The sequence below is a fragment of the Podarcis erhardii genome (assembly GCF_964252035.2).
Source record: "Podarcis erhardii genome assembly, chromosome: Z".
Taxonomy (NCBI): domain Eukaryota; kingdom Metazoa; phylum Chordata; class Lepidosauria; order Squamata; family Lacertidae; genus Podarcis; species Podarcis erhardii.
This window is the reverse complement of record NC_138504.1, coordinates 45,771,409-45,785,124: the sequence shown is the minus strand read 5'-3', so window position 1 is coordinate 45,785,124 and position 13,716 is coordinate 45,771,409. Positions and strand designations below refer to the sequence as shown.

At 44.3% G+C, this 13,716-nt stretch overlaps 1 protein-coding gene across 2 annotated transcripts in view; it reads left to right on the top strand.

Moving 5' to 3' along the window:
- The window catches only part of BRINP1 (BMP/retinoic acid inducible neural specific 1), a 111,337-nt gene that overhangs the window by 67,360 nt on the left and 30,261 nt on the right, over nucleotides 1–13,716 (top strand). For both annotated transcript variants that reach the window (XM_081847573.1, XM_081847574.1), the window contains exons 3-4: nucleotides 4,119–4,309; nucleotides 12,554–12,723. In XM_081847573.1, coding sequence (XP_081703699.1) covers nucleotides 4,119–4,309; nucleotides 12,554–12,723 — 361 coding nt within the window. The remainder of the gene's footprint in view (nucleotides 1–4,118; nucleotides 4,310–12,553; nucleotides 12,724–13,716) is intronic.

The window sequence follows — 13,716 nt, the reverse complement described above, 5'->3', positions numbered from 1 at the left end:
GGGTGGGCCTGAGCAGCATGGCAGTTATCAAATTCTTAGCTTTTCTGGATGTTGCTGGTGAAACCCCTTCTTGGACCACCCCTTGTCTATCTTTTGTAACCTGGCTGGATTACCATTTTCTTTACTCATCAACCTTTCCTTAGAGCAAGGAAGGGAAATCTCATACCTGATGGAGTGGAACAGATCCACCCTCTGGGACTCACTGTCTGGCCCCTGGGGCTTCCTCCACGCGACGCGCCTCACCAACCCTGCTTCATACGGACAGATAGGGATGTGTGAGTGTAGAAGGTAGCTTACTGTGAAAAAGGTAAAAGTTACATTATTTGGCTTCCCATTCTTTTGCATCTGCCCCCACCCATCCCTGGCATGTCTCTGCTGGAAGCTTGCCAAGTAGGGAATGTGGCACTCAGGCTGGAAAATCTTCCCTACCCTGAACCTAGAACTAAATCCAAGCCACACAGTTCCAGTATCAGTGGAAATGGGCAACCCAGCCATGATGCATTATAAACATTCAGCACTGTAGAGTTGGAAGGCGCCAGAGGGTCATCTAGTCCAGCACCCTGCAATGCGGCAATATGCAGCTGTCCCATATGGGGATCAAACCTGTGACCTTGATTTTATCAGCACCTTACTCATCTAACTGAGCTGTAGTAGGGAGGACGTAGTGGGGAGATCATACATGACAGATGGCCATCCAACCTCTGCTTAAAAACCTCCAAGGAAGGAGAGTTCATCAACTCTCATGGGAGACCCGTTACACTTTCAAAGAGCTATTACCATCAGAGTGTTCTTCCTGAAGTTTAGTCAGAATCTGCTTTCTTGTAACTTGAATCCTTTGGTTTGAGTCCCACCCTCCAAATCAAGAGAAAACAAGCTTGCTCCATATTCCATGGGACAGCCCTTAAGATATTTGAAGATGACTATCATATCTCCTCTCAGTCTCCTCTTTTCCAGGTTAAATATACACAATTCCCTCAACCATTCCTCATAAGGCTTTGTTTCCATTCATTACCCTTTTCCACCTCCCATGTAATAATATAAGGAATCAGCAGCTATCCAGTTTTAACTTGGATCCTTGTGGCTGTTTAGTTCCTTTTTTTATTGGCTTCAGAAGGGCCAGGTGTTCCTGACCATCTTGCTGGAGTACGAATCAATGCTAAGGTGGGATAGTTTCTGGAAACTCCCCACGAAACCTAATTGCTTCCCCAAACTCCTGCTTCCTTGTTGTTGCACTTATTTCTGGGCATGCTGACAAAGCAAAACAGTGAAATATTTGCCATGTCACAATCAATTTGCATTTACTTGCTGTGGCAGCATATTTTTTATTTGTAGTCAGATTTTCCTTGCCATCCACAGCAAATGCCCAACCTTAGGGAAAGGGTTGTAGCTCATGTGTTGGGCAACCTGCTTTGCATGCAGAAGGTCCCAGGTTCAGCATCACTGAGCAGGATTCAACCAGTGTGCCATGGCACCATGGGGCACCTTGAAATATGGTCATGGGTGCCGTGGGCAACATTGTCCTCTGTCCCTCTTTCATTCCCTCCTTCTTCTGATGCCCTCTCATGTCTCTGCCTCCAAAAGGCTCGCACAGCTCTTTTTTGCAGCAGCCCTGGCTACAAGCTCCACGGGCAAACGGTTCCTCTGCAGCTGGCCAGGGGGTGCTGGTTGCCAGAAGCTGAGGCGACCTCGGAGTAAGCAAGCAAGCAAGCAGGCGAGGGAGCCCAGCCTGCCAATCCCCCAGCCCTTGCTGCTGGGAATGGACAGACAAGTCCATGGGTAGCAGCAGCAGCTACCCGGAGGACTCCCAAGGAGAGGAGGCTGAGTGGGTGTTCAAAAAAGGGTGAGGGGCTGCCAGCTCTGCAGGCAAGGGATGACATAACTGGGCTCCTGAGCCCCACAGGGGAGCTGCAGAAAAAATGTAGTTGGTCAAGGGAGCTGTGGACTCAAAAAGGTCGAAAGCTTCTGCTCTAGATGGACAGAAGCTACGGCTCGGTAAAATGTATTTCCCTATGTTTATATGTAACAGAAAGAAAAAGTGTGCTATTTTATGCCTCTAGGGTGAATTGAAGTGGCTACTTTTTTCCCAGCACCCAAAGGAAGAACCACATGAATTTAGGCGGGTTATTTTTTCCTTTTTGAGGGAGTGGAGGGGGAGCAGAGGAGGAGGAGTGGTACTGGGAAATGAAAACAACTGGGGAAGGGCAGAGAAGAGCCAGTGTGCATTTTTGGGAAGTGGGAAGCTTTATCTCAGATGCTGAAGTTTTGAAAGAGAAAATTAAAATATTTTCTGTGAAGTCAAACAGATTGACTTTCATGGAATCATCATTCAAATTAACATGCATAGTCAGAAGTGTGCAGCCTTGTTTAGATTTCCTGCATTCGTTTTGTTTAAAATTTGTATGTGGAATTGACTTCACTTCACTGGAGTGGTCTAATCAGAGGAAAGAGGGACTCAACTGGCTTTTGGGGTGCTGGGTAGGGGCTCGCTCACTTCCTTTTAGGAAAATATATAAGTTTGTGTTCATTGTTAGTGCTTCTGAAAGTGGACCCAATGAAATTAATAGAAGTAAATTGATCATGTATATTGATTTCAAAGGGTGTTTTCCTAGTAGGACTAACAGATACAACCCACAGTACTTAACACACCTGTCTGCAGCACATGTATGAATGGATGCTATTATTCCTTTGTTAGGGGCAGAACACACACATATATAAAATGTAGCCTTGTATTATTATTGACACCAAAGCACATAGCTGAAGTACTGGGAGCAGGGAGATGGCAGTGAACTGTGATTTGAATAGGCATTTCAAGCGACACTGATTATTTTTATATACAGTTTGTAATGGTTGATTCAGCATTAATCTTCCCAAATATTTTAACTTCTCTAAAAATAAATCTGTCAGTTTAGATAATAGGCAGAGAGGATAGAATATGGAACTCAGTCTAGATGGGCAACAAGCCATTGTGTCACTGAAGGGCTTTGGGCATGTGGCCACTCTAAAAATGAGGATAACTAAGACCTACTTGACAGGGTTGTCATTAGGAGAAAGACAAATGAAAAAGTGATGTTGCCCACACTCTGTTCCTTGGGATACCATCTATAGATTAGTTCACTTGTCCCTCTTCATTCAGAGGACTCAGGAAGGCATGACCTTCTTGCAAAACTTGGGATTCGCTGCTGCAGAATAAGGGCACTGGGATTCATATCACTATCATGGACTTTATGTGAATTCCCTTGTGACGCCTGCCTATTGCCAGTGGTTAAGTTTTGGGGTATCACAAATCTAATGTTGTTTCCTTGGAAAGTTCCTGTCCAACCTATAGTCTGGAATGAGATTTTGTTCATCTGCGACCAGTCAGTTCACCCATGAAACACTAATTAATACTCAGACAGAGCTGTACAAACAAACTTGAAAGCTGTTTTTCAAAGATTGTGAAATGGTATAGTCCATGGATAGGGAACCTGTGGTCCTCCAGATATATACATTTTTTTTTGGGGGGGGGGTTTGTAGCCAACTTTATTCTACTCCAAGTAGACCCATTGAAACTACAGGGCCTAAGTTAATCACGTCCATAATTTTCAGTGTGTCTCGACTCCAACCCCCATCATCCATAACCATTGGCTATGCTGGCTAGTGGCTGATGGGTGTTGGAGTCCAACAACATTTGGAGAACTGCAGGTTCCTTGGATCAAGTGTAGTCCCTGAAATACAGGCACAGAGCACTGCTCAGAAAACTCACATTCCTTGGTCGAAAAATCCTAGATTCATCCTCTCACCCCTTGAGCAATGTTCTGTTTCATTCTGTCAAGTGAATGGTTTCCTCCACATCTAGGGGATGTCTAGTTCTTACTATGGGATGAATCAATACATATAAAAATAATATCTTTCCTTCTCCTCTCCTCCTCTCCTTCTTTTGCCTCCCCTTTCTCCAGCCCTCAAACCTTTTAGCTCTAGCCCTGGAAATGTGCCTGTGTATCTCTCCAGTGGCGTAAGATGCGGTGAAGTTGCACAATATTTCCCCTTTGTGTTCCTCCACAAGCCATTTCCCCAGTGTTCTGCCTTTCCTGCCTGGACTTGGAACCTCACCTTTGTTGTGTTCCTGTGTTGTCGCTTAGGGAATTTGCCCGTTGGAAGGTGAGGAACACAGCCATCGAGCGGAGAGACCTGCTCCGCAATCCCGTCCCCCTGATGCCTGAGTTCCAGAGGAGCATCCGCCTGCTGGGCAGAAGGCCCACGACACAGCAGTTCATTGATACCATCATCAAAAAGTACGGCACACACATACTCATCTCTGCTACTTTGGGAGGTAGGTGGCAGTGAGGTTTGTACCTTTCCCACAAGGGTTTGGGGTAGGAGGTTGGTGAGTAAGGATGGGGGAGGATATTGGTTGTGTTTGCATTCCAAAGTGAACTTAGATGATTTTGCATTTCCTCAACATATGCACAAAACAAAACACAGGTATCTTATGAAATTCACACTGCTCCAGGCTTTGCAGCTCAGTTTTCCAACCAATCTATTAAAGGAAAGTGTGTATAATTAGTGAAAATAACAAACAGAAAGGAATGTTACTAGCAAAAAAAATAAAAATGTATATAGTAGTCAAAACTTTATACACAAATGTGTCCTTAAGCAGGGAAAACTGCACTTATGATTAATTTTTATGAGAATACTGTTGGTTGTTTGGTTGGTTGTTTTGAAAAACCACATACTCAATGGTGGGGGACCCACTGAGTTGGTCTGCCCTAGAAGACTGGTGGAATCCTGAATGCTCTGGGGGATTTTTCAGCTGACATGGCAGACACTCTTGTTGAGTCTCTTGTCTCACTGTGGAATGGTAAAATGTGTGGAGTCATTGACACAACTGCTCCTGAGTGCACTCGTCATTGCTGTGGAGCACATGGGTCTCCTTGATATTCCTGTGACCAGCATGCCATGAAGCAGGAGGGTTGGTAGTAGAGTGCAGGTGGTATAGGACCCTGTCTAAACCTGACAAACATGAGTGAGGCTGCTTCACCGTGTCTACCACGTGGCAGTGTTGGCAGCAAAGCAAGCCTACTTCTATGTCACCATTGCATCCCCAATTAGCTGTCTTTGTCACCCTTGTTAGTGACATTTATTGAGAGAGAGAGAGAGAGAGAGAGAGAGAGAGAGAGAGAGAGAGAGGTGAGAGTATAACCCTGCTCATTATCAATTTCTCAATGGCTTTTGATGTTGTTGACCACAGTATCCTTCTGGAGCATCTCAGGGAGGTGGGTGTTGGGGTCACTGTGCTTCTTCTTCCACTCCCAGGGCCATTTGCAGCAAGCAGTTATAGGAGGCTTCTGCTCAGCACCATGGGAATTCTGCAGTGTCCTACAAGGCTTTTCATTTAGAGAAAATGTGGGTTAGAAGTGACATGCTAGAAGTTTTTTAAAATTATGCATGGCATGGAGAAAGTGGGCAAAGAAAAGTTTTTCTGCTTCTCTTATAACACTGGATTCTGGAAGATTCAGGACAGGCAGAAAGAAAGTACTTCATCACTCAGAGGATAATTAAACTGTGGAACTCACTTCTGCAGGAGATACTGGTAGCCACCAACTCAAATGGCTTTAAAAGAGATTAGATGGATTCATGGAAGAATTGATTGATTGATGTGCCACTTTGCTGAGAGATATTGATACTTCTGAATACCAATTGCTGCAAACCACAGAAGAGGCAAGGGCCCGTGTGCTCAAGTCTTGCTTGTCGACTTCCCACAGGCATCTGTGTGGTCATTGTGGGAACAATATGCTTCACTAGGTGACCTGATCAAGCAGGTTGTTCTTATGCTCTTAAGTGGTTTGTCTCACTCCAGCCAGCTCATCCTGTGCACATCTACTCAGAAGTAAACTCTATTGAGTTCAATGAGACTTACTTCCAGGTAAACATGTATAACAAGGCTGGGGAACCTTGCTTAGACTGAGGGCCATATTCACATATGTGCAGCCTTTTGAGGAGCCCTCATGCTGCTGTTGGCAAGGGCAGATGCAGAAACAAGCAGAACAATGAATCTGACTCTTAACTTTGAACATGAAGTTGTATTCTAGCCATGTAAAACCCAGCGGTTTCTTCACACATAGAAACACCCCTCTCCATTCATGCAAGCAAGAGGCACTATTGCAGCACAAGGGCACATTCCAGCCATGCAAAAGCACCTGTGGAAAGCAGGTTTGGCCCGTGGAGAGTTCTGAGGGGTAAACAGAGAAGCTTGAGGTTCCCTATCCCTATTGTTTAGATTGTTGCTTCAGGCTTCAATTCAGTTCACACTTGCCTGAGATTAAACTGCATTGAACACAGTGGCACTTTTCTGAACAAACAAGCAGATGATCTGACTGCGTGCCTTGAATTTACATGAGGGAGGGACTAGGGTTTGCTTCTTCATTTCACCTCCTACTACCATCCAATTTTCTTTCCTTTTCCTTTTTTTTTTCTCTTTCTTTTTATCTCCCTGGAAATTCCAAATAACACAGACCTTTTGACGGTGAAATATATTTTTAATTTTGTTCAGGCGCGATGGTGAATTATTCACCTTGGCTTGTTCGTGCTCCTGATTTTATGACACAACACTTTAAAATATGCACAGGCTTGTAACGAGAGCTGGCGATGGACAGCGGAGCTAAGCGTTCCATCAGCCCCCAGCACAGAGCGCATGGGGAGGGAGAGCCGCCAGGGAAAGGCGCAAGAGGAATGAAAGATTCGTCTTGATGGCAGTAAAGAGGAGGATGAGGCAAAGGGACCCTCTGGGGAGCATGCATTGTTTATGAGCAGAAGTATTTTCCTATTTGGAGACTTCAGGTTCACACACACACACACACACACACACACACACACACACTTCCCCAATTCAGCCAGAATATTCATACAACCTATCATCTCTTGACATTTGATAGTTCCTCTTCCTCATTGGGATAATGCAGACAACGTACTTACCCCCAAAGAGCTTGAAAACCACAACACTAGAAGGCATTTCAGTGCCAGCTTCTTAGTGCTGATGGGTACTAATGAAGCCCTAAGTGTGCACATTATTCTTTCTTTCTCAAGTCATAAGTCTTGTGCCATCCTTTGTTAGGGTGTACATGGGGAGTTGGGTGGTTGAGTGCTCCTCTGTGTCTCATTGCCCTCATTGGTGTACAGACCATTGTGCTATGCTGGTGCTGTGCTCAGACCAGGGAGATCCAGGTTCAAGTCCCTGCTTGGCTGGGGAGCTCACTGGTTGAACTTGAACCACTCAACCTAACCTACTTCATAGGGTCGTTCTGAGGATAAAATGGGGGTTGAGCCATGTATGCCATCTTGGATGAAAGGTTGGATATAATGTGATGAATAAAGAAACTCTTGGAAATTGAAAACCATTTGCCCATGATAAAGGTTCACACCTAGCATGTTCACTGACCTATTGGCTTTCTATGTACAGAGTGGGGTTTTTTGGTGGCAGGGGCGGGGGGGGGGGTGTTGTTTGGGATGTTGGAATATACTCAGTGAGTAATTATTTTTTGTAAACACTATATAGCCCCAACGTATTATTACTGTTCATCAGGTCAAAGAGAAGTGCAGACTTTGAACACTTTTACCCAACATGAAACTTTTCTGTGTGGATTCTTTTTGTGTGTGTGTGTGTGGAGGGGTGAGGGGGGTGGATCTGGAAGAGCATAGCATCATAGAAATCCTCACCTGCATGCAACCACATGTTGCATGATGCAACCACACCTGGAAAACCGAATACACTTTTGTTCACCACTGGAGTACAATAGTACAACTGATCAACTCTCTTATGAATAAACGTTATGACATTTGGAGCATTTTAGCTCAGAAGAAAGGCGATTAAGGTGGGGAGACGTGTATAAAGATGAAGGGAGGGGAACTGGTGTATAAGGTTTGCATGGGGTGGAGAAAGTGGATAGGCATAGAGGATTTTCTCCCTTTCACATAATGCTAGAAACAAAGTCATCCAATGAAGTGGAATAGTAAGAGAACAAGACAGGTAAAATGAAGTACTTATTCACACACCTTAAAGCAAATCCCATAGTACAGTTTTAAAAGGGGATTAAGCAAACTCACAAATTCAGTGGCTACTAGCAATGATGACTATACAGTGTCTCCATGTTTCTGAATACTGGCTGCTAAGAATTATAAGAGGGAGGCAACCATTGTGCTTATTACAGATAGGTAGCCGTGTTGGTCTGCCATAGTCAAAACAAAATAAAAAAATTCCTTCCAGTAGCACCTTAAAGACCAACTAAGTTAGTTCTTGGTATGAGCTTTCGTGTGCATGCACACTTCTTCAGTGTATCTGAAGAAGTGTGCATGCACATGAAAGCTCATACCAAGAACTAACTTAGTTGGTCTTTAAGGTGCTACTGGAAGGAATTTTTTTATTTTGTTTTGACATTGTGCTTGTGTCCTGCTTGGGGGGCTTCCCAAAGGCATCTGGCTGTCCACTGTGGGAACAGAGTGCTGGGCTAGATAGGATGTGGTGGGGAACAGGGGCCAAATACAGCCCTCTAAGCCTTTCTGTCTGGGACTTCCCCAGTCCACACCCCCATTTCCTAGGCCACACTGGCCGCCAGCCCTACTTTGTAGCTTTCTTGAACATTTTCCCCTGCCTGGGATGTGTTCTTGCTTGTCAGGGTGGGATGGGGGTGGGGGGCGGAGAGAGAGAACTAGCCAAATGTAGGTGCATTATTTGTTCCACCTACATTTTGTCTGTGGTCCCACCCACCACTGTCAGTAAGCTTGCCCTGGAGGAAATGTGGGCCTTGGGCTGAAAAAGGCCACCACACCTGTGACAGTCCTTAGGTCTGATCCAACAGAGATCTTCTAGTGTTCTTAAGTGCTACCGAAAAGACAGTCCCCTCAGAGATAAGAACTAAGCCTCTAAGCTCTACAGTGAGTAATCTCTCAATGTTTTGCTGCCTTTGCATCAAAATGGTGTCCACAGTTGCGACCAAAATAGTAACATTCAGGTGGAAGAGGGTGGTATCCTCCGACTAGTGGAAATACCAAGATTTGCAAAAGTACAAATATAGGAACGTAAGAAGCGGCCTTATGAGTCATACCATTCGTCCATGTAGCTTGGTATTGTCTACACTGGCTGACAGAGGGTCTCTAAGATTTCAGGACAGCCCTTCCCAGAGATACTGAGGCTCTACCACTGAGCTCAACCTGGGGGTGAGTTTTAGTTCAGATCTAATTTATCACACTAAGGATCACTGAGGACCTGCAGATCAACACACCATTACCTATGAATGACATCTCCTCTCTCTGAAACTCATCAGTGAAATAGCTTGCCCTAAACTGGTTTCTGAAGCAGGGAGTCATCTGTCTATCTTGATAACCAGATAAAATTGGGGTGGGAAGGCAGAATGCAAAAGTGATACACTTTCAAGAGCACTTTTGCCCATTCTAATATGCTTCAGATATTGTTGGACTCTAACTCTAAGCAGCCACAGGAAGCATGGTCAATGGTCAGGGATCATAGAATCTTAGAGTTGGAAGGGACCCCAAGGGACATCTAGTCCAACCCCCCGCAATGCAGGAATTTCAGCTAAAGAGTCCATGACAGATGGCCATCCATCCTCTCTTTAAAAACCTCCAAGGAAAGAGAATCCACCACCTGTCATAGGAGTCTGCGCCATTGCTGAACAGCTCTTACTGTCAGAAAGTTTTCCCGAATGTTTAGACGGAATCCCATTTATTGAAACTTGAAGCCATTGGTTCGAGTCCTACCCTCCAGAGCAGGAGAAAACAAGCTCCCTCCTCCATGTGACAGCCCTTAATATAGTTGAAGGTGGCTATCATATCTCCTCTCAGTCTCCTCTTTTCCAGGTAACATACTCAGCTCCTTCAAGCACTCCTCGTAAGGCTTAGTGTTCAAAACCTTGATCATCTTGGTTGCCCTCCTCTGCACCCATTCCAACTTGTCAACATCCCTCTTAAATTGTGGTGCCCAGAATTGGACAAAGTATTCCAGGTGTGGTCTGACTAAGGCAGAATAGGATGACAGGAGTTGTAGTTAAAGAATAGCACAGCTTCCCCTTCTCTGTCTTATATATTCACATTCTCCATATCAGGACTCCAGCATCTCATTCTGTTACATGAGTAGACCAGATGCCTATGCAAGTCTAACAGCTGTAGGTTAGATTACTGCAACATGTTGCATGTAGGACTGCCTCTAAAGACTGTCCAGAAACTTGAGATGATGCAGAATTCAGCAGCCTGGTTGCTCACCAGGACAATAAAGAGCATATAAAATCCAGTCCTGGCCTGACAGCACTGTCTGCTAATTAGGTTCCAGGCCCAATTCAAAGTGCTGGTTTTGACCTATAAAACCCAGACCTTTGGCTAACTAAATAATCTAGGACCTTTAAACTATGGGCAGAGGCGGTGGGGTGTATTGTTATTGTTCGTTACTATGGTATGGTATTTTCGGGGGGGGGGGGATATGAGCTGAGATAACCCTCCAGTGTTTGATTTGTGACAGCATCTTTGTGTATGCATGTCATAACTTGATGGTAAGCCTGATTCTTCTGGTGGGGCTCAAACCTAATCAGAAAATCAAGGAATGTAGAAATGTGCACAACCATAGTCTTATCCTCTGTTGCCACCTGCTTAACACCTGAGTTCTGGAAACACCCAGTCCAGTCCCTGATGTAGACCAATGGACTAAATTAGAGCTTGTGTTAATTGTGTGGATGCAATTAATGTGCTTTTTTCTTTCCTTGTGCAGATAGTGGCTGAGGGGAAGCCTGAGCAACCACGGGACCATGGATGTGTGTGTGTAGAGGGTCATTTTTCAGCCAAAATAAGACTCCCTTAGTAGCTTAGAAGAATCAGTAATAATATGGTCGCAGCATTTAGGCTCATGCTCTAAAAGACGTGACAGAAAAGGAAGGGGAGATTGGGAGGGAGAAGGAAAAACAACCACACTTGTGTCTCTTCCAGCCTGTTGCTATTTTCAAGTGGGATTTAATCACAAAATGGGATTTAATCACAAATCCAAGTTGCACAATTATAGGTGATTGGGAGGTCTTGTGCAACAACCATACTTTGCCGAAAGATTAGACTTCTGGGAATAAGGAGAGCAGCCGGAAAATGCACCGAGAAGTGTGGGACAACACTTGCTTTGATGCTACATCATCCAGCCTCATTGTATACAGATAAGAAAGAAAAGTAATTAAATCGCCAACACCATCTAATCTCCTTGAGTGGATGAAAGTTCAATAAACAGGACACCTGGAAGCATCTTAAAACACTAGCTCTTAATTGCAGAAGTCTTCGAATTGTTCTTTAAGTTCCATGGTCATGGCAAATATCACCTCTCTGAGGCTGCTACTTGCATATTAAGGAAACCTCTTCATTGGCAGCAACAAAGGCTTCTCAGAAGCGGAAAGTGTGCAACAAGATTAGGGAGGTCTCATTTGTTGCAGCATGTCTGGCCCTCCCAGCCTAATTCTGATCTGTCCCAGTGCCAATCCCTTTGTCCCAGTGCCAGTAAAAGGCCCTGCCCTCTTTTTGTTTCTGTACAAAAGAAGAAGTAGAAGTAAAGAGAGAATGTGCTAGGCAGTTCCTTGGACTGCATCTGCTTGAGGATGGAGTGGGCAGAGCTGAAAGCTAATTTTCAGGGAATGCCCTGAAGGGAAGATGACTTTGAACACTGCGTCTGCTTAATAAATGAGAAATTAGGACTTAATAATGCAGAAAAAATCTATTAACCCTTCTTGATTACTGTTGCTGGCTCTTTCCAGGGAGGTGATGTGTTGCTCTTTTCCTCCCTTCCTCGAACATATCCACCCATGCTTTTTGCAGGTGAAAATGGGCATGCTCACAATTGTGACACCACTTCTTTCATCCCAGTGACTGCTACTCCATAGTAGCTCTGTGCATGTCGCCCCCCCCCCCAATTTGATTTAGGACCTGATTTGATGCTTCAGAGCAGCCCTGATCTGACCTGGGATGGTTTGGGGTACACTTGGCATCAGAACTATATGAGGAAATAGGCGTGCATATGTATAACTTAAGTTTGGAAAAAATCTCTCTCTCTGTGTGTTTGTGTGTGTGTGTGCGTATTGCCAAGACAACACTCGTAGCCCTAATTGTGCTATTGTTCTGCAGACACTGTGTCAATGTTGTCAAGCACATATAAGTACTAGAAGCCTTTACTTTTTAAATAGAAGCAGAGATCCTCCATGTGTCCTTTGTCAGGTTTCACAAAATCCCATGCACTTTCCACATCACCCTAGATTCTTCCTAGTGTTCGAAATGATGATTTTGTTGCTTATGGTTTAAAACAACATCGATGAAGAGAATGTAAAATGACAGGCTTGCACTGAGATGTGAAGCTTTCCTTATGGTTCTTTTTCATACTTTGGGTGTCAGTGATGTGGCAACACTTTTACACCTACTCCTTATCATCACCGTGATTCTTCTCCTTCTCACCAATCTCTTCCTTCTCCTTCCTCCTCCTTTCTTATTCCTCCTCCTCCCCCTCTTCTTCCTCTTCCTCGCATTCATGCTTTCTTCTTTTCCCTGCTAGGAGAGGAGGCTTTGACCATGTACATGGATAAAAGCCGACTCGATCGAAAGTCAGGCAATGCCTCCCAAAGTGTCGAGTCCCTTCACCAGCTCGCCTCCTCCTATTTCTTGGACCGGGATGGAACTATGAGGCGCCTTCATGAGATCCAGATCTCTACCGGAGCTATCAAGGTATGGCTTTGGTTGCATGTGTTCACTGAGCCTGAGGAAACTGGATTTAAAGAGAGTGAGGGTACTGATGTTGTGATGGAAAGGAACAACATCACAGCATTTAGGAGGCATTTTGTTGCAGGTAAGGATTGGGGAGAATTTTGATTCAGTTTGCCTTTAAAGCTGAAACTACTTGATTTTCTCTTCCTCAAATGATAAATGATTTTAAACACATACATCCTTTGAAATTCTTTCTTCTCTTAAATTTGTGGTGCACTTCCCTAACTAAATAGTGTGTGCAAAAAAATGTATTGACTATTAGAAAGTGTGCATATACATTATAATTTGAATACAAGGAGAAATGTGCATATTTTTATTAATTAAATTTATATACCACCCTTTATCCAAAGATCACAGGGCAGTTCACTGTACAGAAACACAAAATATATAAAACAACTGCTGCAGCAGCAACAAAACACCCCCCCCAATTATTATTTTTAAAGCCATAGATTATTTAATTAGCCAAAGGCTAACTTTAGATGCCAGGTGAGCCCCCCTAGGGACAGCATTCCACAAAGAGGAAGCCACCACAGAAAAGGCTTGTTCTCATGTTGTCACCCTCTCGTGGAGGAGGCATTAAGAAGGGCTTTAGATAATGTTCAGGGTCCAGGTCAGTACATGTTATGTTGCTGATGAAATGTCATGAGGACTTTTCATATATAAAGAATTGGGAACTGGTGCAGAAATGTAAATAGCTGAACTTGAGATTGGAAAAATGAGAAATTGAGGGAAAGGGTTTATTGTGCATAATAAACAAAAAGGCAGTGTTGACCAATGAAAGTGTTAGGATGAGGAGGGTGGAAGATGCCCACTCCTTTGGACAATAAGGTCTTGCTGGTGGTGGTGGTGGTGGTGATGTGTTTGTTCCAAATGCTGTTCTTCCAAAGTGTTGCTGTGCCGCATCAGTCCAAAACATTTGGAAGGAGTAGGCAGCAGTCTTGAGAAGCTCCACCA